This window comes from Pseudophryne corroboree, chromosome 5 (genome assembly GCF_028390025.1).
Source record: "Pseudophryne corroboree isolate aPseCor3 chromosome 5, aPseCor3.hap2, whole genome shotgun sequence".
NCBI classification, from domain to species: domain Eukaryota; kingdom Metazoa; phylum Chordata; class Amphibia; order Anura; family Myobatrachidae; genus Pseudophryne; species Pseudophryne corroboree.
This window is the reverse complement of record NC_086448.1, coordinates 498,062,372-498,088,448: the sequence shown is the minus strand read 5'-3', so window position 1 is coordinate 498,088,448 and position 26,077 is coordinate 498,062,372. Positions and strand designations below refer to the sequence as shown.

General features: G+C 45.0%; 1 protein-coding gene across 6 annotated transcripts in view; it reads right to left on the bottom strand.

Moving 5' to 3' along the window:
- Window positions 1–26,077, bottom strand: part of RELCH (RAB11 binding and LisH domain, coiled-coil and HEAT repeat containing) — a 292,769-nt gene that overhangs the window by 64,484 nt on the left and 202,208 nt on the right. For all 6 annotated transcript variants that reach the window (XM_063922986.1, XM_063922985.1, XM_063922987.1 and 3 more), the window contains 6 exons: window positions 17,392–17,548; window positions 15,903–16,026; window positions 15,685–15,733; window positions 15,295–15,374; window positions 15,046–15,152; window positions 7,695–7,794 (listed from right to left, as the gene is read on the bottom strand). In XM_063922986.1, the coding sequence (XP_063779056.1) occupies window positions 7,695–7,794; window positions 15,046–15,152; window positions 15,295–15,374; window positions 15,685–15,733; window positions 15,903–16,026; window positions 17,392–17,548 (617 nt within the window). The remainder of the gene's footprint in view (window positions 1–7,694; window positions 7,795–15,045; window positions 15,153–15,294; window positions 15,375–15,684; window positions 15,734–15,902; window positions 16,027–17,391; window positions 17,549–26,077) is intronic.

Here is a 26,077-nt window from a genome sequence, read left to right as displayed (position 1 = left end):
TATCTTCCAGAAACCTTTACTTCCTATACAACAGGAAACACATTTTTCTCAAACTACCAATCACGAGACTGTAGAGTCTGAATCTGTATACGAAGCGCTATAATGCAGCTGCTTTTTTCATGCCATGTCCTGTTGTGCTTCATCTGCGACTTTGTATATATCGGAAACGAATTCACAGCACTTGTACAGACTCCGTGGTGTTTCGCTGCAACTGCTTTGTGACCAAGATACAAATTTAAGCAAAAAGTCACTATGGTTCCCCACTAGGAGTGCCTCACTTGTGCCGGTTGTCTCACGCCGCATGGTATATTTACGCTTGTGACACATCTGTAGCATATAGATATAAATGAAGGCATGTTCACATTTTGTATTCCCAAGCAATGCACTGCTATCTAGCAACTTGCTTCATAAATGGTCATTAACAATATATTTTGTTTATTCACCTCTTGACAAATCACAGTGCCGTCTGATTTCACATGACAACTGGCAGAATTGGCTGTCATACAGATAAATGGTCACTATGACATCAGTATTACAGACACAGTTTTGGTGCAATTAATACACCAATAGATTGTAAGCTTGCGAGCAGGGCCTTCCTACCTCTATGACCGTTATCACCCAGTTTGTTATTGTTATTTCAAATTGGAAAGCGCAACGGAATTTGCTGCACTATATAAGAAACTGTTAATAATAAATAATAATAGCAAACGTGGTATAAACAAGATAAAAGTAAAAGTTGGGAACTAACTTATACACTTATATACTGCTCATTGGTCTGGAATATAGGTATAGCCAAGTCACCTATATATAGTTTATAGACTGCTAGTTTAACAGTCCACTTCCTGAGACCTAAATATTTACTCCATTAGAGAAGTCTCAAAGGATGCATTCGTGATACAATTGTCCAAGACTTGTAAGCATTCCTGCACAGAACAAACCTGATACAGAGCAAATTGCTAAATAATTGAATTGGGGAAGTTCAAAAGTTGTTTAATGACGTCAACAATTTTACCAAGTAATATTTCTCCTAATTAAATATGCAGATAGCAGGCACATGGCCAATCTGTTCCTTTGGAAATTCCCCTTTGCGCCCCTGGTAAAAATCTGCAATCTCACATAAAGTACAAAGTACAAAGCTTACAAAGTAAATGAGCAGCAACATCAGCAGATAGTGATCATAACTGCACACACTGTTAGCAACAACACCTGCTGTATAACCAAATAAAACTCTATTAAAAGGTTCTCACCACTCTGAATACTGAAATGTTTGCTCTTCTTTGTTCAATATTTAATGCAATGTGTACTTGGATACCTTTTCCAGGCATCTAGTGCGAGTCATGTTAACAGTATGCCCTGCTTAATACGGACACATATTCAGGTAGAAAATAATTAAGTTTTGTTTTAAGTTTAAGTTTTGTCTGCATTACAGTACATTTTATACCATTTAATAAGCAGATCTCGTCCTCTGTTTTTATAAAGACATGCAGTGATGTATAAGATCGAGTCACTCTTCCAGTTATGTGTCTACTGTATGGTTCAGCTCGAAAACATACCAATACAATCACTCACAGCTGTACATAGTGTGAGAGAGAAAGGCCAACATATTTTACTAGATTACAAGAGCAGTTTCAAGCATTCCTAAAGATGTGGGGGAGGGGCGTGGGTGGGGTTGTGGGGGAGGGGCGTGGGTGGGGTTGTGGGGGAGGGGCGTGGGTGGGGTTGTGGCGGTAGAGCTGCAATCCAGGAATGAATTAAGATGCTCAGGGACTTTTTCAAAGATGGAAGCAAAAACAAAAATAAGAACCCAACAATACTGCAGTTGGTGAAAGTATAAAATGTGCAGAGACCATTAGATTTGGAGGGTGCATGTCCTAGCTCAACACTACATTGTAAAAATAAATCGGTTTAGAAGGGCGTGATACAAATTACTGGCAGCAGGGATGACGACGGTCTTATGACTTATGCCGGCATATCCCGATAATTAAAATGCCAACAGGGGATGGGGTAATTATGTTTCCCCTCCCCTAACCCACCTGGGGTGTCAGCTAAGTCTAAAATTTGGGGGAAGGCGGGTAGGGCTAAAACCCCCCCCCCCCCTCTAGTGCCTAACCCTAACAGTAACACAGATACTTACCTTGGGGATGTCAGTGGTCAGAGTTCCGGCACCAGGATTCACATAATGGCCAGCATCCCGAGTGCCGTAATGTTAACCGCATCTTTGGTGCTACAAATGGAAGCCAGCATTTACCTTACATGCAAAAATAAATGTATTTGCACCCCTTAGATTGCAAAATGTATTGTCCAGGTGCAAGGATGCTCCTAGTACTCCTTTACTCTAAAATCAGTCTCTCAATGAGGATTATAATGTTTAAAACATTGTATCCAGTACTCCAAATTATGGGGCCCCCTGAAGAAAATAATAAGATAATAAAATACTCGCTTTACTGTAATTTGCAAGCAAATTGTATACATAGGGGGGGAATTCAGTTTAAGGAGATAAAGTGCTATGCTTCGGGTGTTAACAGACCTATCGCTAGCTAATGTCACTTAACGCCTGTATGCACACTCCTGTTTTACAGGAAATTCAATTAGAAAATGCTAACTCTGGCATTTGCCCGATAATTCTTGTTTTTTTGTAGAAGTATACGGTAGGTGAATATGGAAAAATCAGCCTGTACCCCAAAAAATACAAACTAACATTGAATAACAGTGAAGAAGTGTGTTAGTGGGCAAAAGCATCGTATCTGGAGTTCATAAATTGTGTCAGAGAGCTGGTATAAGCATTTTTCTGTAACAGTGAAAAATGATAGCAAGTGTTTTCTGCAAATTAAATGCTCTACTTAAATTAGGGATGCATAAAAAGACTGGGATTTTAATACCTACCGGTAAATCCCTTTCTCGCAGTCCAAAAGGGATACTGGGGTCACTTAATACGATGGGTATAGAAGGGGTCCAAAGGAGCCAGTGCACTTTAAATTTCTTCAACTGGGTGCGCTGGCTCCTCCCCTCTACGCCCCCTCCAACAGGCAGTTATAAATAGTGCACGAAGGAGAAAATAGTGCCTTGAGAGAAGGAACATAACAACAAGGAGTGGTGAGTTTCACACACCAGCACACCATAACATAAAAACAACCAGAAACAGCTGGAACAAAACAGCAACAGCTGAACAGGTAACTTTTGAAAAAGAAAAACCTGCATTCAACGCACAGAGGCGGGCACCCAGTATCCCTTATGGACTTCGAGAAAGGGATTACCCGGTAGGTATTAAAATCCCGTTTTCTCTGGCATCCATAAGGGATACTGGGGTCACTGGGGATGTCCCAAAGCATCCAGAATGGGCGGGAACGTGCAGAGACCCCTGCAGTACCGCCTGCCCAAACCGAGTATCCTCTTTGTCCAGGGTATCAAACTTGTAGAACTTCACAAAGGTGTTCTTCCCCGACCAGGTAGCAGCTCGGCATAGTTGAAAGGCCAAGACTCCACGGGCCTTCAGAGACTGTGGAACGGGCAAGGCTGCCGACACATAGGCCTGCTGGATAGCCAACCTAATCCAACGAGCAATGGACTGCTTAGAAGCAGGGCAACCCATTTTCTGTGCATCATACAGCACGAACAAGGAATAAGTCTTTCTGATCCGAGCCGTTCTCTTGACATAGATCTTCAAGGCCCTCAGGGCATCCAACGACTCCAGAGGAGATGTACCAGAACTTGACGGGACTGCAATCGGTTGATTCAAGTGGAATGCAGAGACAACCTTCGGCAGGAACTGCTGTCTAGTCCTGAGCTCAGCTCTGTCCTCGTAAAAGACCAAGTAGGGACTTTTACACGATAGAGCCCCCAAATCTGAGACACACCTAGCAGAAGCCTGGGCAAGCAACATCACCATCTTCCACGTGAGGTACTTGTCTTCTATCGTCAAAGGTTCTAACCAGGAGGACTGTAGAAATTCCAACACCACATTCAAGTCCCAGGGTTCTGTGGGCGGCACAAATGTAGGTTGTATGTGGAGAACTCGCTGCAAGAAGGTCTGGACTTCTAGCAACACTGTCAACTTCTTCTGGAAGAAAATTGAGAGAGCTGAAATCTGGACCTTAAGGGAACCCAGACGAAAGCCCTTACCCACACAGCCTGCAGGAAACGTAAGAGGCGTCCTAAGTGGAACTCTGCAGGTGGATATGTGTGTTCCTAGCACCAGGAGGCATATCTCCTCCAGATATGATGATAGTGTTTTGACGTTACAGGTTTCCTGGCTTGAACCATGACTGCAATAACCTTCTTGGAAAGGCCTTTGCGAGATAGGATGTTCCACTCAACTTCCAAGCCGTCAAACGAAGTACTGAATGGCTTCGTAGGAGGCTACCATCTTTCCCAACAACTTTATGTAAAGATGAATGGATATCAGAGTAGGCCGTAAGACTAGTCGTACCATCTTCTGAAGTGTTTTTGCGTTGTCCTCTGGGAGGAACACTTTATGGGCCACAGTATCCAGCCACATTCCCAGGAACAGGAGCCGCTGGGTTGGCTCCAAGTGGGACTTCTGGAAATTGAGGCTCCACCCATGGTGTGACAGAAGTTGGATAGTGCTTTCTATATGGAGCAATGAAAGCTCCCTGGATCTTGCCTTTATCAAGAGATTGTCCAGATAAGGAACAATATTGACCCCCTGGACCCGGAGTTGGAACATCATCTCCGCCATCACCGTGGTGAATACCCTCGAGGCTGTGGATAGGCCGAAGGGTAGGGCCTGGAACTGGTAGTGATCGTTCAGCAGGGGAAACCGCAGGTAAGCCTGGTGAGGCGGCCAAATAGGGATATGGAGATAAGCATCCTTTATATCCAGAGACCAGGAACTCCTGTTTCTACAGGTCCGCAATCACTGCTCTCAAGGATTCCATCTCGTACTTGAAAACCTTGAGGTAAGGGTTCAAGGATTTCAGATTCAGTATGGGCAGTACCAAACCGTCCGGTTTCGGTACCACAAACAGGTTGGAGTAGTAGCCCTCTCCCTGTTGTGGCAGTGGTATTGGAACAATGACCTTGGACTGGACCAACTTTAGGATAGCCTGTTGCAGCGTAACCCGTATATCCTCCAAAGCTGGTAATCCGTATTTGAAAAATAGTTCGGGAAGAGCGCTGTCGATCTCCAGCTTGTAGCCCTGGGAAATGAGGTCCCTTACCCAAGCAGAATCCATCCCAGATGCAGTTGAAGTGGCGCAGACAAGCTCCCACCTCGAGGTCTCCTTGGGGTGGGGAGGCACCGTCATGCTGAGGCTTTTGTGGAAGCTGCACTGGTGCTTGGTACCTGGGAAACAGCTGCAACTGGTTTTCTTGACTTACCTCTAGTGCCTCGTGCCGCATTAAAGGCACCTCTGGCTCTTAATCTGAACCTGGTGGTCCGAAAGGACTGGTTGGACGGCCCCGGGTAGGAACGCCTGGCAGGCGGGGCCCCTTAGGGGAGAAACGTGGGGGTAAATTTTCTAAGATGGGAGTTCTATTTAAGATGGTGCCCATAGCAACCAATCAGATTCCAGGTATTATCTTGTAGAAGGTGCTAGATAAATGAGAAGAAGCTGATTGGTTGCTATAGGCAACATCCTATCTTAAATAGAACTCCCATCTTAGTAAATTTACCCCGTGGATTTCAATGCAGTGAAGTTAGAAATCCATGTATCTACAGTAACTCAACCCCGAAGAGCCACTCCTGAGAAAGGGAGAGACTCCACACTGCGCTTGGAATCTGTGTCCGCAATCCACTGACGCAGCCACAAAGCTCTGCATGCCGACACTGCCATGGTAGTAGTCCAGCATTAACAGTGCTTATTTCCTCGAGAGAGTCACACAACACGCGTGCAGTGTCTTTAATTTGAGGAGGGTCACCATAGTGACCAGGGACATATCCCCCGCAAGGCCCTCTTGATGTTGAGTCGCCCAGGTATGGATGGCATGAGACATCCAGCAACCCGCTATCACAGGTCTGTGTGATACGCCAGCCGCTGTGTAAATAGACTGTAGTGTAGTTTCTATTTTCCTGTCCCCAGGGTCTTTGAGCTGAAAAGACCCAGGGAACAGCAGTACCACCTTATTAGAGAGGCGGGAGACAGACATCAACGGCTGGGGATTTTACCCAATGTTTTCTACCTTCCGGTGTAAATGGGAAAGAGCGTAAAAATTTCCTTGTAACCCGATATCTTTTATCAGGAATTTTCCAGGCTTGTTTAAAAACTTCATCTAATTCCATAGAATCAGGGAAGGTGATGTTAAGCTTCTTCTGCGCTAGGAAAAACAACTGCGGTGCAGCAGCGTCTCCCAAAGGATTTTTAATACATCGCTGATAGCAAGAATGAGGGGCTCAATAGCCTGTGCAGAAGTGGAATCTTCTCCATCTGGTTCCAATTCCTCCCCCTCCTCCTGAATATCCTCATCAGAATCTATGAGTAGAGCAGGCAGCCCACGTTTAAGAGGCCCTGAACCAGTGGGGGTGCTGTCTTTCATCAGCCTTAGCAGCCAGGTATGCAACAGCCTGTTGCACTTTTTGTGTTGTCTGTTCATTAGCATTGAGCTGGGATGACATGTCTGCCATCATAGTCTTTATGGCACAGAGCCAGGATGGCTCCTGACCCCCCCCCCCCCCTGTGGAGGGTCCCGCATGCGCCTCCGCGTTTTGCCGCACCAAGAACCGGGGGACCCTCCTAGCGGGGCCCCCAGTTTGTACTCATTACTAATGTCACCTTCAGGCTTTGTTAGGGTCGTGCGGCTTGCTAGGATTGCGACCGCCAAGGCGCAGTGCCCCACGGAAATAACCTCTTAGGGCGGTGGTCCTGCAGCGTGGACGCGGTTCTGACACCTTACAGAGGCCGGTGACCGCACCCCCCCATAACTCCCACAGTGCAGGTATACTGTTGCCCAGACAGTATACCCAAAATAATAAAGTTTAAAAGAAACTGAAGAAAAAAAAACCTCTGGAGCTCCCAGAGTGTGCATCCTCTCCTGAGGGCACTTTTTTCTAAACTGCCTGTGGGAGGAGGCATAGAGGGGAGGAGCCAGCGCACCCAGTTGAAGAAATGTAAAGTGCACTGGCTCCTTTGGACCCCTTCTATACCCATCGTATGAAGTGACCCCAGTATCCCTTATGGATGCCAGAGAAAAGACACTTGTATAAACACCTGTAACTATGACCTGCATTGTTAAAAACCCCTGTCCCATACATACTGAACCCCCATATATATATCCAACATCTTGTAAGCCATTATTCTGCACTTTGCAGAAATTCACCAGGAAAAATCCATGTCATTATTGGGCAAATTAAGCTAATTAAAAAATTCCCTAATTATTTGCCTAATTAATTATTGGTTCTTGAACAAATCCCAACATTTTTACCTTAAAATAGGGATTTTTCCAAACTATTGCATCTGCTTAGGGGTACTCGAAAAATAATTTGCGCTATCCTATGGAAAACTAACCAACGTTAACTGCCCTGACTAACTGGATACCCATAAATTTGCCTATCATGAGAAAACCCACTTTTACACTTGAAAATGGATTATTGCAGCTAACTGAATCCCCCCCCCCCCCCCACAAAAAATAAAAATAAATCTTTCTGCAACAATTCACAGAACACCGTAAATGCAGCAAAATAAACATTTCCTGATAACATAATGTCCGTATGATATCGCCTGTTAAAGATCATCACTAACCTCAAACATTCTTGCAGCAGTACACCGTACAAGTGCCGATGTGTGGACAACCCCATACCAAAGCACCGTCAACAGCAACTCATGATATGCTGGATTAGTCCTGTTAGACAAATACAAGCTCTTAAAAATACCGGGCAAAACTGTAAACAAATAAATTGGATACTTTAACATTTTATTTCAACAGAATTTTTTAACAGAGTGACAAGTGCCGGGAGTGTGGACATACGTCATAAAACCCTGCCAAATTCAATCTGGAAGGAGGGTGCTCTGCTCTCCAGGCAGCCCAGAAATTATTCACACACATTCTCACATATACAAGTGAGAGTATATGAAGAGGTATTAGGGAGAATGTTCAAAAGTGGCCACAAACAGTTTAATTTAGTTTTAAAATTATAGGGGAATATTCAATTAGTGCAGAGTTTTCCAACAGTCGGAAAATCTTCACTAATTCAAGAGTTGGGTATTCAATAGTGGGCGTTAGACAGTTTTTTGCTCCATTTCCGCCAGGCTTTCTCGACTTTTTTTGTGTGGTCGAATTAGCATAGACAAAAACGGACCAAAAAACTGTTGAAAAACGCCCGCAAATTCGACAAAACACGTGGACCGGCGGCGAATTTGCAGATCCACGTGGTTTTCGCTTTGAATAAGTCATATGTGAATTCGACCTATAAAACAGGCGGAAAGAGCGATTTTTCAACTAGTCGAAGAAACAGCACTAATTAAATACCCCCTAGAGGTTAAAAAAAATAGAAACAATTCAAAGCTATACAGCGATTGCTAACTTGATTTTAAATAGCTTAGAAGACATTTTACAGCTCTGATGACGCAATGAAAATATATCATTTGTGTAATCGCTTTCACGCAATCAATGGCCGCATACAAGTCATTTGTAAGGTCTGAAATCATGTTCAAAATGTACAGGGTGATTCAAAAGTGCAAGTACACCCTCTTGTTTCAAAAACTGTGCATGAAATGGGAAGACTGATTACTCCAGTAAGGTATGGGTGAGGTGGGCTATCTTGTAGGGTATGTACCGAACATGGGCGCCATCTTGAAATTGGCCATCTTGAATCTAAGTCAGTTTTTTCAAATGCAAAGGGGGTCATGTAACATGTAAAACAACATCAGAATTTGCTGAAAAGTTTATTGCTGCAAACAGATTTGATATAGCAGCTATGGTTCAAAAGTTACAACACTTTTTGTTGTTGCAGGTAACTGAAGATGGCTTTGACTAAAGAGGAGAGAACTGATGCTATTTTGATATCTAGAGAACGAAGTTTCCGTGTCATAGCTGCAGATTTTAACAATCGGCACCCAGAAAGACCTCCAATTTCACATAACACTGTCAGGTGCCTAATTTCCATATTCCGAGAAATTGGGACTGTGGCAGACAAGTCACGGAGTGGTCGTCCAAAAAAGTGCTGCTGACGAGACGACCTCAACAATGGTTTTGGCATCCTTTGTGAAGAGCCCACAGTACACGGCGTTTGACATCAAAATGACCTCAATTCTCTCCTCTCCTCTGACACACACAAACACACAATGCAGTTGAATAGCACACACAGCTATAAGAAACATGCTGCAGGATAAGATGTTATGGCAAACCATTGTTGTTTTTATTTATATCTATCTATCTATCTACACATACAGTGAAAAGGCAAATTATTATGGCCACCAGGTGATTTATACAAAGACACTATTCCCGAGATAATGCTGCCACATAATGTCAGAGTCTGAAAAAGGATAGAAAAGCAAAGGATAGACTACACAATCTTATGGACATTGAATGTGGAATGACTGTTGTGCTCGCAGCAGCGGTGTGAGCATTAGCAAAATGGCTGCACTGCTGAATTCTTTGAGGGTGGCAGTATTAAAGTGTACACAGTCTGCAAGACCGGTGGTCGGAAATGGCTACTAGATGTTTGAGCAGATATGTGAAACAGTTTATCTAGTTACAGATAATAAGAATAAAAAACAATTCTCAATGAAGAGTACACCGCACATTACATCGGTTGCCTCCGCCAATCTGAAGCGCTGAGATGACGCAAGAAGTATCCATGCCTTTCCTGCTGTTGTCTCCATATGCTCACCCTACAATCTGCATGGTGTAATTTAAAATAAGAAATTACTCACCGGTAATTCTATTTCTCGGAGTCCGTAGTGGATGCTGGGACTCCGTAAGGACCATGGGGAATAGCGGCTCCGCAGGAGACTGGGCACAACTATAAAGAAAGCTTTAGACTACTGGTGTGCACTGGCTCCTCCCACTATGACCCTCCTCCAGACTTCAGTTAGGATACTGTGCCCGGAAGAGCTGACACAATAAGGAAGGATTTTGAATCCCGGGTAAGACTCATACCAGCCACACCAATCACACCGTATAACTCGTGATACAATTCCCAGTTAACAGTATGATAACAACTGAGCCTCTCAACAGATGGCTCAACAATAACCCTTTAGTTAAACAATAACTATATACAAGTATTGCAGACAATCCGCACTTGGGATGGGCGCCCAGCATCCACTACGGACTACGAGAAATAGAATTACCGGTGAGTAAATTCTTATTTTCTCGGACGTCCTAAGTGGATGCTGGGGACTCCGTAAGGACCATGGGGATTATACCAAAGCTCCCAAACGGGCGGGAGAGTGCGGATGACTCTGCAGCACCGAATGGGCAAACTGTAGGTCCTCCTCAGCCAGGGTGTCAAACTTGTAGAATTTTGCAAATGTGTTTGACCCCGACCAAGTAGCTGCTCGGCAAAGTTGTAGAGCCGAGACCCCTCGGGCAGCCACCCAAGAAGAGCCCACCTTCCTCGTGGAATGGGCTTTCACTGATTTAGGATGCGGCAGTCCAGCCGCAGAATGTGCAAGCTGAATCGTACTACAGATCCAGCGAGCAATAGTCTGCTTTGAAGCAGGTGCACCCAACTTGTTGGGCGCATACAGGATAAATAGCGAGTCAGTCTTTCCAGCTGTCCTGGAAACATAGACTTTCAGGGCACTGACTACGTCCAACAACTTGGAAGCCTCCAAGTCTTTAGTAGCCGCAGGCACCACGATAGGTTGGTTCAGATGAAAAGCTGATACCACTTTAGGGAGAAACTGGGGACGAGTCCTCAATTCTGCCCTATCCATATGGAAAATCATATAAGGGCTTTTACATGACAAAGCCGCCAATTCTGATACACGTCTGGCCGAAGCCAAGGCCAACAACATGACCACTTTCCACGTGAGATATTTCAAATCCACGGTTTTTAATGGCTCAAACCAATGTGACTTTAGGAAATCCAACACCACGTTGAGATCCCAAGGTGCCACTGGAGGCACAAAAGGGGGCTGAATATGCAGCACTCCCTTAACAAAAGTCTGAACTTCAGGTAGTGAAGCCAGTTCTCTCTGGAAGAAAATCGATAGAGCCGAAATCTGGACCTTAATGGAACCCAATTTTAGGCCCATAGTCACCCCTGACTGCAGCAAGTGCAGAAATCAACCTAGCTGAAATTCCTCCGTTGGGGCCTTCCTGGCCTCACACCACGCAACATATTTTCGCCAAATGCGGTGATAATGGTTTGCGGTAACTTCTTTCCTAGCTTTAATCAGCGTAGGAATGACTTCCTCCGGAATGCCCTTTTCCTTCAGGATCCGGTGTTCAACCGCCATGCCGTCAAACGCAGCCGCGGTAAGCCTTGGAACAGAATCCAGCCGTGCTGTTGTAGCACCTCCCGAGATAGTGCTACCCCGACCAACAACTGCTCCCTGGACCTCGCCTTTATCAGGAGATCGTCCAAGTACGGGATAATTAAAACTCCCTTCTTTCGAAGGAGTATCATCATTTCGGCCATTACCTTGGTAAAGACCCTCGGAGCCGTGGATAGACCGAACGGCAACGTCTGGAATTGGTAATGACAATCCTGTACCACAAATCTGAGGTACTCCTGGTGAGGATGGTAAATGGGGACATGCAGGTAAGCATCCTTGATGTCCAGTGATACCATGTAATCCCCCTCGTCCAGGCTTGCAATAACCGCCCTGAGCGATTCCATCTTGAACTTGAATTTTTTTATATATGTGTTCAAGGATTTCAAATTTAAAATGGGTCTCACCGAACCGTCCGGTTTCGGTACCACAAACATTGTGGAATAGTAACCCCGACCTTGTTGAAGTAGGGGCACCTTTACTATCACCTGTTGTGAATACAGCTTGTGAATTGCCTGTAACACTGCCTCCCTGCCTGAGGGAGTGGTTGGTAAGGCAGATTTGAGGAAACGGCGGGGGGGAGACGTCTCGAATTCCAGCTTGTACCCCTGAGATACTATTTGAAAGATCCAGGGATCCACCCGTGAGCGAGCCCACTGATTGCTGAAATATTTGAGACGGGCCCCCACCATACCTGGCTCCGCCTGTGGAGCCCCAGCGTCATGCTGTGGACTTAGAGGAAGCGGGGGAGGACTTTTGCTCCTGGGAACTGGCTGTATGCTGCAGCTTTTTCCCCCTACCTCTGCCTCTGGGCAGAAAGGACGCGCCCTTAACCCGCTTGCCCCTATTGGGCCGAAAGGACTGTACCTGATAATACGGTGCTTTCTTTGGCTGTGAGGGAACATGGGGTAAAAATGTAGACTTCTCAGCTGTTGCTGTGGAAACGAGGTCCGAGAGACCATCCCCGAACAACTCCTCACCCTTATAAGGCAGAACTTCCATGTGCCTTTTGGAATCTGCATCTCCTGTCCACTGCCGAGTCCATAACCCTCTCCTGGCAGAAATGGACATTGCACTAATTTTGGATGCCAGCCGGCAAATATCCCTCTGTGCATCCCTCATGTATAAAAGTGCGTCTTTAATATGCTCTACGGTTAGCAATATAGTGTCCCTGTCTAGGGTATCAATATTTTCCGACAGGGAATCTGACCACGCAGCTGCAGCACTGCACATCCATGCTGACGCAACAGCTGGCCTCAGTATAACACCTGTGTGTGTATATATAGACTTCAGGATAGTCTCCTGCTTTCTATCAGCAGATTCCTTCAGGGCGGCCGTATCCGGAGACGGTAGTGCCACCTTCTTTGACAAGCGTGTGAGCGCTTTATCCACCCTAGGGGATGTTTCCCAGCGTGACCTATCCTCTGGCGGGAAAATGTACGCCATTAGTAACCTCTTAGAAATTACCAGTTTCTTATCAGGAGAAGCCCACGCTTCTTCACACACGTCATTTAACTCCTCAGATGGAGGAAAAGCTACTGGTAGTTTTCTCTCTCCAAACATAATACCCTTTTTTGTGGTACCGGGGGTAACATCAGAAATGTGCAACACATTTTTCATTGCCTCAATCATGTAACGTGTGGCCCTATTGGAAGTTACATTAGTCTCATCGTCGTCAGTATCCGTGTCGACATCTGTGTCTGCCATCTGAGGTAGCGTGCGTTTTAGAGACCCTGATGGCTTTTGAGACGCCTGGGCAGGCACAGGCTGAGAAGCCGGCTGTCCCATAGTAGGTATGTCGTCAAACCTTTTATGCAAGGAGTCGACACTGTCGCGTAATTCCTTCCACAGAACCATCCACTCAGGTGTCGACCCCGCAGGGGGTGACATCACATTTACAGGCATTTGCTCCGCCTCCACATAAGCCTCCTCATCAAACATGTCGACACAGCCGTACCGACACACCGCATACACACAGGGAATGCTCTGACAGAGGACAGTACCCCACAAAGCCCTTTGGGGAGACAGAGAGAGAGTATGCCAGCACACACCAGAGCGCTATATAATACAGGGACTAACTGAATTATATCCCCTTATAGCTGCTATATATATATATATATATATATATATATATATATATATATATATACTGCGCCTAAATTTAGTGCCCCCCCTCTCTTTATTACCCTTCTGTAGCTTGTAGACTGCAGGGGAGAGCCAGGGAGCTTCCTTCCAGCGGAGCTGTGAGGGAAAAATGGCGCCAGTGTGCTGAGGGAGTTAGCCCCGCCCCTTTTTCGGCGGACTTCTCCCGCGTTTTTGAAACTCTGGCAGGGGTATTAATTTACACCTATATAGCCTCTGGGACTATATATGGTGTATATTTGCCAGCCAAGGTGTGTAATATTGCCCTCAGGGCGCCCCCCCCCCCCTCCCCCAGGGCGCCCCCCCCCCCCTCCCCCCAGCGCCCTGCACCCATCAGTGACCGGAGTGTGAGGTGTACATGAGGAGCAATGGCGCACAGCTGCAGTGCTGTGCGCTACCTTGGTGAAGACCGAAGTCTTCTGCCGCCGATTTTCCGGAACACTTCTTACTTCTGGCTCTGTAAGGGGGCCGGCGGCGCGGCTCCGGGATCGAACATCAAGGTCAGGTCCTGCGGTCGATCCCTCTGGAGCTAATGGTGTCCAGTAGCCTAAGAAGCCCAAACTACCACCTGTTAGGTAGGTTCGCTTCTTCTCCCCTTAGTCCCTCGCTGCAGTGAGTCTGTTGCCAGCAGATCTCACTGTAAAATAAAAAACCTAAAATATACTTTCTTTCTAGGAGCTCAGGAGAGCCCCTAGTGTGCATCCAGCTCAGCCGGGCACAAGATTCTAACTGAAGTCTGGAGGAGGGTCATAGTGGGAGGAGCCAGTGCACACCAGTAGTCTAAAGCTTTCTTTATAGTTGTGCCCAGTCTCCTGCGGAGCCGCTATTCCCCATGGTCCTTACGGAGTCCCAGCATCCACTTAGGACGTCAGAGAAAATAGGATTTGTCACACCACATGAACCATTTAGACTCATTGGGGCAGATGTATTAACCTGGAGAAGGGATAAAGAAGTGATAAACCAGTGATAAGCGCAAAATAATAACGCAGCAGACAGTCAGCTCCTGTCATTTTTCATATCCGTAATGATTGGCTGATGCGTTACCACCTTGCACTTATCACTGCTTTATCACTTATTTATCCATTTCCCAGATTAATACACCTGCCCCATTAATAGTCCAGTTCCTGAGCAAACTAGAGGTGTTTCCCCAGCTTGCAACACATAGCAATGGCATAAATAATTTTGCTTCTATCCTTACAATGTAATAGTTCATGAGTGATACATTTCAACAGTCTCTACATACTTTTGCCTCTCTGTTCTTATACAGACTTAAACATCTTACGTCAGCATTATCTGCGGAATAGCTACTTTGCATAAAATTGACTGGTGGTCATAATAATTTGAATATAATTAGTTATCTAATGTATATATACATGGGGAGGGGCAACAAAGACATCTGTGTCTTCTATTGGATGTATTTAATTTTCCAAGGGCTTGGGGTTGCTAAATTCATCGCTCAATTATGAATACATAATATAAATAATATACAGTCTCTCAAGGTTCTACTTACCCAAGCTCCACAAAAGATGCTTTTAGACTATCCAATGGGGCATGTGATAATGACAGCATGGTCATTACATCTTCAAGGAAACCCACTAGAAGCTTACGGTCTTCTTCCTAACAAATTCAAGAAATATTTAATATGTAAAAAAAAGAACGAGAAAGCAGGGATATATCATCACATGGAATACTGGCAAGCCTGTGCTACTTCTGTGCGTACATCCATCAAATCGATTACACAAGTCTATGGACAGCTCACCTGATTGTAGCATGTCAGGACTCCAGTTGCATAAATAGGGACGGTAGCCTTCGTGAGAACACCGTTTCCTGCTGCAGATTCTAAAATATAAGGTTGTGTGCATGTATTACATAGATGATGCAGCAGAGTGGAATGTTAATTACAGCAGACTAATTAATCTGCCGGGGCTATTCAATGATAGCCTGCACTTAACACAGACTGACGGCATTCCAACCATTTCGCTGGCACCACCTGACCACCAGCACTGATTTTCGTTTGCACCTCATTGAGGTGCAGAGAAAAATGTGAGATGCTAGGTTACTGTAAATAGCCGTGATGGTACAACTTGTGAGCTTCTCAGGATATCCGTTAAAAAGATTACAGACTAGTTTTAATTTTGTGAACACTTACCAATATTTTCCTCAGACAGTCTCAAGATTTCCTGGAATTGTGGCTTTACCTGAAAATGAATAGTTTGTCTGCATTAGCACTGTAATATGACATTATAAATACTGTAATGCTATATGAGTGAGCAATTAAATAATACTGACTCCGATCCTAAAAGAGCTAGTTAATGCACTAATTTCTACAGAAAGATATTTTTTTTAAGTAAAACTACAGATTTTTACCTTTGTGTTTGTAAATATCTTTCCAAACGTCCTGCACAGCCGCCAGAAATACCTTGAAAACTCATGAACGCAAGCGGTGGATGCAACGTTGATGCGGCCAACTATCTCAATTAGTTGTGGTAATCTGAGGATGTACAGGACAAGTTGTCTGTTAGGCAACAGTCTTATTAGCGGGTGCTCTGTGCTCTTACACTGACAAACTGTGCAATACATTGAAAGCAATTAGAAAACAAACTGACCAAGTATGAAAACATTCTGAATATGTAAAAAAGTTCTCAAACCATGTTTGACGTAGTGATCAACAGTCTTCTCCTGTTACTCTTATATAATATGAGGTTTATGTGTTTATTAGTTTATGGTATACTGCTAATCCGTGCTTATCCATACCCGCTGGCCTTTCTAGTTATCCATCTATCACCTGATATGTGCCATTGTTTATGTCTGTCATCTCTCCCCTGTGTTGGGTCAGTTTACATTGGTGGGTGTGAATTAAAAATATGACAATTTAAAACAAACATCTGCAATGATTATCTATTTTCAGTCACACAAATGCATTGCAATAACGTACTTACTATAGGATGCTGGGTTACTCTCAGCCCTCATTAAGCTAAGTTTGGAGGAGTTCTAGGTTTATCAAGGCTGGACCTGGTGTACAGGGGCAATGTTATTCTTATGTGCTCCTGCCAGTAGCTCTTACTCTGCTGTGGTGTCTGGTGTGAGATGGAACATGTGGGCATGGTAGCACTGGGCCAATAAAACTAGTGATGTACAGAGCATGCAGGCTGCTATAAAGCACAGATTCAACATCAATTGGAAAAATCCATTATCATAAAAATCTACAAATTTACCATTGTAATCTAGATGTGGGTAACCTCATTAATTAGGAGTGTGGAGCGGTTACAATATAAAGATTTCACAAATTGGCCTCCTTCACGTTCAAGAAAAAACTATGAATTAGCGTTTACCAAATGACTGTGTAAATATATGTGGGGCCTAATCAGCTTTTCATACTGAAAACTGTGCAGATAAGAGGATATTCAGCATGCCTGTAAGACTGACTGTTTCATCAGCACAGAAAGGGATCTTCCCTATGCAATTATCTGCCAAAGGAAGTGGTAACAGACAATTCTTCAACTGGATTCCAAGGAAGTAGCAGTGGTAACAGACAATTCTTCAACTGGATTCCAAGGAAGTAGCAGTGATAGCAACTCCAACCACATCTGAATGACCTTAAGTGTCCACGTCTATAAAATATGTGAAACATAAGGATCGGTAATCTCTAGTCCAGCACCTGGTTATGTGGAGATGGTCTGAAACCATGCTTTACTGTACATCTAAACATGGCTGAGAAACACAAAACATTATCGTCTCATAACTTAGTGCTTGTTAACATTTGGTTTAAATAATTTAGCGAAAGAATCAAAATTTCAATACATAACATTTCATGAATTTACAGCAATGTGAGAAATATTGTGGAAAACCAACTCACAATTGATTAACAACCCAAAGCAAACTTTCCCAGCCCGTGGTGCCCTCATGCTCTAGCTGGTAATCATAGAGCTGAAGTAGTACAGCCAGCTGCTCGCGACTGCCAATGATGGTTGCTACATCCTGAAGAGGCGATATAGGACGAGGGAACCTAGTCACTGAAGAATAACAGGAGCCAGTTACACACAGCTTCTATAACATATGTAATACTTCCTAGGCCAGAGGACTGCAAACAAACTGCTCTACACTGTTTCTCAGAGTCTTAACACAATGTAAATAAAAATCAAATACAAAGCAAATAAACACAGTGTTACTTTCTGCTATGCTTTGAAGACAATTAGAAGAGAAGTGACAGGGAAGTCAATGTATAATTACCCATGTATGATCTGTGCTTCTTTGTTACCATTTCTCAGGCTATAACTTTTTTTTTCTTTTTTAACATGGCCAATTGTTGTAAGAAGACTTTGTATTGCCCCATAACAGTGGCCACACACTCCCTTCGCTGTGCAATTTACCCATGTGCAAACATAACACATCAAACAAAATTGCAATTTAAATAAGAAAAAGTGTTTTTCATGTTGTTTTTTTTCCATTATTTACGGATAACAGAGCCATAAAACAACACAATATACTGTATATTCCCATACGCTTCTAGAAGAAAAGTGTATTCTGTCCTGGAAACATTATTATAAATAAAAATTTACTTGCGTTGACTAGGGACTAAAAAATAAAAAGTTTTATCCTGTGAAACTAGCACATTACCAAAAGCAAGAATCCGTCATGGAGGGACAAAAGCTGGCCATACACGGAATAACTATTATTCAAAGCAGATAGAAAAGGGGAGACAGTAAAGGGGGGTACTCAGGGAGCGATATTCTAAGCAATCTGACTAGATTGCTTAGAATTTGAGCATTATCGCTCCGTGTGTACCCCCTACAGCGATAGCAATGCGCAGCCCCGCGCATCGCTATCGCTGGTGCTAGATTGGCCTGCATGCGGGTCGCTCTCTTCACCCGCTGGGTGAAATGAGCGCCCCCCCCCCCCGTCTCCCCCCGCACGCTCAGCACAGATCGCGCTGTGCTGAGCGGCGGGAGAGATGTGTGCTCAGCACACACCTCTCCCGCATCGGCCCGTCTATATGGGCCTTTAGAGACAAAGTCTCAGACTGTAAGACCCGGCACTAAGTGGGTTAATTGTTTTGTATCAAGCAATGTTCCTTTGAAGCAGCCGAGTAAAAACAGCTTGCTAGGCTGCAAAATTACAAGAATTCTTAATACAAATAGAGATTACTCTGCGCTATGAAACTCTATAGCTTTACTATGTGTGGTCTGTCATGGAGAATAATTGACTCAGTTAGACTCAATGTAAATAAAAATAAATTATTTTATCCAGAAAGTTTATAAACCACATGTAAGAAAAACTCACAATTAGTATCAGATTAGTAGCTTCCTAAACAAGAAGTAAGAAGTTTATAATAAGCAAGCAGAAATAGATTTGTTAGTATATGATTAAAGCTGTTAAGTTATTCTTTAAATAAGAATTATATATAAAATATGCAGAATAAGCACTAAAATCAAATTGAAAGGTGCTCTCTCAGATGATATAAAAATATCTACACTGGCGTCCCAGTGTGTTATAGAATGCTTTTCCCGCAAAACAGTTCACGGTGACAATTGTAGAATCAAATACCGTGTGCTCAAAGAATAGTTACCCACGTGTTGGTTCCCGGTTTCTTACAGGGTCCCGTTGGCAGTGGTACACGTGATGTAAATTGCGGTGTAGTCACTGTTTGATGGCACCTGAAGTGACAGCCCCGCTGAGAGACCTAGTGCGTCCCTGCTCTCGGACGAGCACTGCCCGCTGGTATGATGTGCGGCTATCGGAAGCCATGCTGTATGGTCCGGACCTCACAGCGGAGGTCAGATGGAACTCGGACGGCGCACAGCAAGTGGTCCTTACTACGGTGTGAGCAGACACTGCCCGCTGATGTGCTGTGTAGCTGCCGGCAATCAAGCTGTATCGTGTGGGCTTCTATTTCTGCTTGCTTATTATAAACTTGTTACTTCTTGTTTAGGAAGCTACTAATCTGATACTAATTGTGAGTTTTTGTTACATGTTGTCTGTGGTTTATAAACTTTCTGGATAAAATAATTTATTTTTATTTACATTGAGTCTAACAGAGTCAATTATTCTCCATGACAGACCACACATAGTAAAGCTATAGAGTGTTTCATAGCGCAGAGTAATCTCTATTTATCATTCAAAGCAGCCAACTAGTATTAATGGTAATCATTGCACGTGTGGGAGCATACGACAATTTCTCTACATTTTTTTTCTACTTTTAAAGGTGCCCTTGGGAAGTGGCCTACTTCAGGACGAGACCCGGTAAGTATAATTTAAAAGACAGCTGAAATGAAACTTGTTTGTTTATACATGTATTTTTTTAAACAATATCTGTCTTTTCTTTGCATCTTGCTTTGGTGAACTACAGTTGCCAGGGCAAACTGGCACTCAAAGTTCTCCAAGTGCCAAGCCATGCTGGAACCTGTGGTTCACCAAAGACAAAATTGCATTGTATCTACACATTTGGTGGGCACAACTCCCTGGAAAACCAGCAACCTGATGTGGGGACCTTCTCTATTGTTCCAGCAATCCAGGCAGGCAATGACCATTGCTGGTTATCTTGAAAACAGAATGAACCCCACGCCATTTTCCACCCTGATTTTAGGGTAACCAACACTGGGCTGAAAGCACCAGTGCAACTTCCAAATTGGGTGGTCCCCATGGTTGTTTGTTGTTGTTTTTTCCATTATTTAGCTTGTTCTCTCTATTTTTAACAAAACAGCATATGCCTACTTCTAAGACATGATACAAATACTCAGTTGGTCAGAAGGCTGGCAAGTCTACTGAAAAAGTTGGCCGAGTACACTTTAGCTGGACAGACAAATAGACAGTTGGTTAGTTAAAATAAGAATTTACTTACCGATAATTCTATTTCTCGTAGTCCGTAGTGGATGCTGGGGACTCCGTCAGGACCATGGGGAATAGCGGGCTCCGCAGGAGACAGGGCACATCTAAAAAGCTTTTTAGGTCACATGGTGTGTACTGGCTCCTCCCCCCATGACCCTCCTCCAAGCCTCAGTTAGGTACTGTGCCCGGACGAGCGTACACAATAAGGAAGGATCTTGAATCCCGGGTAAGACTCATACCAGCCACACCAATCACACCGTACAACTTGTGATCTGAACCCAGTTAACAGTATGATAACAAAACGAAGTAGCCTCCGAAAAGATGGCTCACAACAATAGTAATAACCCGATTTTTGTAACAATAACTATGTACAAGCATTGCAGACAATCCGCACTTGGGATGGGCGCCCAGCATCCACTACGGACTACGAGAAATAGAATTATCGGTAAGTAAATTCTTATTTTCTCTAACGTCCTAGTGGATGCTGGGGACTCCGTCAGGACCATGGGGATTATACCAAAGCTCCCAAACGGGCGGGAGAGTGCGGATGACTCTGCAGCACCGAATGAGAGAACTCCAGGTCCTCCTTAGCCAGAGTATCAAAATTTGTAAAATTTTACAAACGTGTTCTCCCCTGACTACGTAGCTGCTCGGCAAAGTTGTAATGCCGAGACTCCTCGGGCAGCCGCCCAGGATGAGCCCACCTTCCTTGTGGAATGGGCATCTACATATTTCGTCTGTGGCAGGCCTGCCACAGAATGTGCAAGCTGAATTGTACTACAAATCCAGCGTGCAATAGACTGCTTAGAAGCATGAGCACCCAGCTTGTTGGGTGTATACAGTATAAATAGCAAGTCAGACTTTCTGACTCCAGCCGTCCTAACTATATATATATATATATATTTTTTAGGGCCCTGACCACGTCTAGTAACTTGGAGTCCTCCAAGTCCCTAGTAGCCGCAGGCACCACAAGAGGTTGTTTCAGGTGAAAACGCTGACACCCCTTTATGAAGAAACTGGAGACGAGTCCCAGTTCTGTCCTGTTCAAATGGAAAATTTTAATATGGGCTTTTGTAAGACAAAGCCGCCCATTCTGACAATCGCCTGGCCGAGGCCAGGGCTAACAACATGGTCACTTCCCATGTGAGATATTTGTCAACAGCATGGTCACTTTCCATGTGAGATATTTCAAATCCACAGATTTGAGCGGTTCAAACCAATATGATTTTAAGAAATCCCAACACTATGTTGAGATCTCACGGTGCCCCTAGGGGCACAAAAAAGCTGTATATGCAATACATCCTTTACAATCTGGACTTCAGGAACTGAAGTCAATTCTTTCTGGAAGAAAATCTACAGGGCCGAAATTTAAATGTTAATGAACCCCAATTTGAGGTCCAAAACACTCCTGTTTTCAGGAAGTGTAGAAATCGACCTAGTTGAATTTCCGTCGTGGAGCCTTCCTGGCCTCACCCACGCAACATATTTTCACCACATGTGGTGATGACGTTGTGCGGTCACCTCCTTCCTGGCTTTGACCAAGGTAGGTATGACCTCTTATGGAATGCCTTTTCCCCTCAGGATCCGGCATTCAACCGCCATGCCGTCAAACGCAGCCGCGGTAAGTCTTGGAATAGACATGGTACTTGCTGAATCAAGTCCCTTCTTAGCTCCCCAGGCCCTTAGTCCTCTGTGAGCATTTCTTGAAGTTCCGGGTACCAAGTCCCTCTTGGCCAATCCGGAGCCACTAGTATAGTTCATACTCCTCTATGTCTTATAATTCTCAATACCCTGGTTATGAGAAACAGAGGAGGGAACACATACACAGACTGGTACACCCACGGTGTTACCAGAACATCCACAGCTATCGCCTGAAGGTCTCATGACCTGGCGGAATACCTGTCCCGTTTTTTGTTCGGGCGGGACGCCATCATGTCCACCTTTGGTCTTTGCCAACGGTCCACAATCATGTTGAAAAACTTCCCTATGAAGTTTCCACTCTCCCGGGTGGAGGTCATGCCTGCTGAGGAAGTCTGCTTCCCAGTCGTCCACTCCCGGAAAGAACACTGCTGACAGTGCTATCACATGATTTTCCGCCTAGCGAAAAATCCTTGCAGTTTTCACTGCCCTCCTGCTTCTTGTGCCGCCCTTCTGTTTACGTGGGCGACTGCCGTGATGTTATCCCACTGGATCAATACCGGCTGACCTTGAAGCAGAGGTCTAGCTAAGTTTAGAGCATTATAAATTTGCTCTAAGCTTATTTATGCGGAGAGAATTCTCCAGACTTAATCACACTTCCCTGGAAATTTTTTCCCTGTGTGACTGTTCCCCAGCCTCTCAGGCTGGCCTCCGTGGTCACCGGCATCCAATCCTGAATGCCGAATCTGCGGCCCTCTAGAAGATGAGCACTCTGTAATCACCACAGGAGAGACACCCTTTTCCTTGGATATAGGGTTATCCGCTGATGCATCTGAGGATGCGATCCGGACCATTTGTCCAGCAGATCCCACTGAAGAGTTCTTGCGGGAAATCTGCCGAATGGAATTGCTTCGTAATAAGCCACCATTTTTACCAGGACTCTTGTGCAATGATGCACTGACACTTTTCCTGGTTTTAGGAGGATCCCGATTAGCTCGGATAACTCCCTGGTTTTCTCCACTGGGAGAAACACGTTTTTCTGGACTGTGTCCAGAATCTTCCCTAGGAACAGTAGACGTGTCGTCGGAAAAAGCTGCGATTTTGGAATATTTAGAATCCACTCGTGCTGTCGTAGAACTACTTAAGATAGTGCTACTCCGACCTCCAACTGTTCTCTGGACCTTGCCCTTATCAGGAAAGCGTCCATGTTTCTTTTAAGAAAAAATAAGAATTTACTTACCGATAATTCTATTTCTCGGAGTCCGTAGTGGATGCTGGGGTTCCTGAAAGGACCATGGGGAATAGCGGCTCCGCAGGAGACAGGGCACAAAAGTAAAGCTTTTACAGGTCAGGTGGTGTGTACTGGCTCCTCCCCCTATGACCCTCCTCCAGACTCCAGTTAGGTACTGTGCCCGGACGAGCGTACACAATAAGGGAGGATTTTGAATCCCGGGTAAGACTCATACCAGCCACACCAATCACACCGTACAACTTGTGATCTAAACCCAGTTAACAGTATGATAACAGAGGAGCCTCTGAAAGATGGCTTCCTAAACAATAACCCAAATTAGTTAACAATAACTATGTACAAGTATTGCAGATAATCCGCACTTGGGATGGGCGCCCAGCATCCACTACGGACTCCGAGAAATAGAATTATCGGTAAGTAAATTCTTATTTTCTCTATCGTCCTAAGTGGATGCTGGGGTTCCTGAAAGGACCATGGGGATTATACCAAAGCTCCCAAACGGGCGGGAGAGTGCGGATGACTCTGCAGCACCGAATGAGAGAACTCCAGGTCCTCTTTTGCCAGGGTATCAAATTTGTAAAATTTTACAAACGTGTTCTCCCCTGACCACGTAGCTGCTCGGCAGAGTTGTAATGCCGAGACCCCTCGGGCAGCCGCCCAAGATGAGCCCACCTTCCTTGTGGAATGGGCCTTAACAGATTTAGGCTGTGGCAGGCCTGCCACAGAATGTGCAAGTTGAATTGTGTTACAAATCCAACGAGCAATCGACTGCTTAGAAGCAGGAGCACCCAACTTGTTGGGTGCATACAGTATAAACAGCGAGTCAGATTTTCTGACTCCAGCCGTCCTTGAAATATATATTTTTAAGGCTCTGACAACGTCTAACAACTTGGAGTCCTCCAAGTCGTCTGTAGCCGCAGGCACTACAATAGGCTGGTTCAGGTGAAACGCTGATACCACCTTAGGGAGAAAATGCGGACGTGTCCGCAGCTCAGCCCTATCCGAATGGAAAATTAAATAAGGGCTTTTATAAGATAAAGCCGCCAATTCAGATACTCTCCTGGCCGAAGCCAGGGCCAGTAACATAGTCACTTTCCATGTGAGATATTTCAAATCCACATTCTTTAGTGGTTCAAACCAATGGGATTTGAGGAAATCTAAAACTACATTTAGATTCCACGGTGCCACCGGAGGCACCACAGGAGGCTGTATATGCAGTACTCCTTTGACAAAAGTCTGGACCTCAGGGACTGAGGCCAATTCTTTTTGGAAGAATATTGACAGGGCCGAAATTTGAACCTTTATAGATCCCAATTTGAGACCCATAGACAATCCTGATTGCAGGAAATGTAGGAAACGACCCAGTTGAAATTCCTCCGTCGGAGCACTCCGATCCTCGCACCACGCAACATATTTTCGCCAAATACGGTGATAATGTTTCGCGGTGACTTCCTTCCTTGCCTTTATCAAGGTAGGAATGACCTCTTCTGGAATGCCTTTTCCTTTTAGGATCTGGCGTTCAACCGCCATGCCGTCAAACGCAGCCGCGGTAAGTCTTGAAAGAGACACGGACCCTGCTGGAGCAGGTCCCTTCTCAGAGGTAGAGGCCACGGCTCGTCCGTGACCATCTCTTGAAGTTCCGGGTACCAAGTCCTTCTTGGCCAATCCGGAGCCACTAGTATCGTTCTTACTCCTCTTCGCCGTATAATTCTCAATACCTTTGGTATGAGAGGCAGAGGAGGAAACACATACACCGACTGATACACCCAAGGTGTTACCAGCGCGTCCACAGCTATTGCCTGCGGATCTCTTGACCTGGCGCAATACCTGTCCAGTTTTTTGTTGAGGCGAGACGCCATCATGTCCACCATTGGTTTTTCCCAACGGTTTATTAGCATGTGAAAAACTTCTGGATGAAGTCCCCACTCTCCCGGGTGAAGATCGTGTCTGCTGAGGAAGTCTGCTTCCCAGTTGTCCACGCCCGGGATGAATACTGCTGACAAAGCTATCACGTGATTCTCCGCCCAGCGAAGGATCCTGGCAGCTTCTGCCATTGCACTCCTGCTTCTTGTGCCGCCCTGTCTGTTTACATGGGCGACTGCCGTGATGTTGTCCGACTGGATCAACACCGGTCTTCCTTGAAGCAGAGGTTCCGCCTGGCTTAGAGCATTGTAGATCGCTCTTAGTTCCAGAATGTTTATGTGCAGAGACTTTTCCAGGCTCGTCCACACTCCCTGGAAGTTTCTTCCCTGTGTGACTGCTCCCCAGCCTCTCAGGCTGGCGTCCGTGGTCACCAGGATCCAATCCTGTATGCCGAATCTGCGGCCCTCCAATAGATGAGCCTCCTGCAACCACCACAGGAGAGATACCCTTGTCCTTGGCGACAGGGTTATCCGCAGGTGCATCTGAAGATGCGACCCTGACCATTTGTCCAACAGATCCCTTTGAAAAATTCTTGCATGGAATCTGCCGAACGGAATTGCTTCGTAAGAAGCTACCATTTTTCCCAGGACTCTTGTGCATTGATGTACAGACACCTTTCCTGGTTTTAGGAGGTTCCTGACCAGGTCGGATAACTCCTTGGCTTTTTCCTCGGGAAGAAAAACCTTTTTCTGAACTGTGTCCAGAATCATCCCCAGGAACAGCAGACGAGTTGTCGGCATTAATTGGGATTTTGGAATATTCAGAATCCATCCGTGCTGCTTTAGCACCTCTTGAGATAGTGCTAATCCCATCTCTAGCTGTTCTCTGGACCTTGCCCTTATTAGGAGATCGTCCAAGTATGGGATAATTAATACGCCTTTTCTTCGAAGAAGAATCATCATCTCGG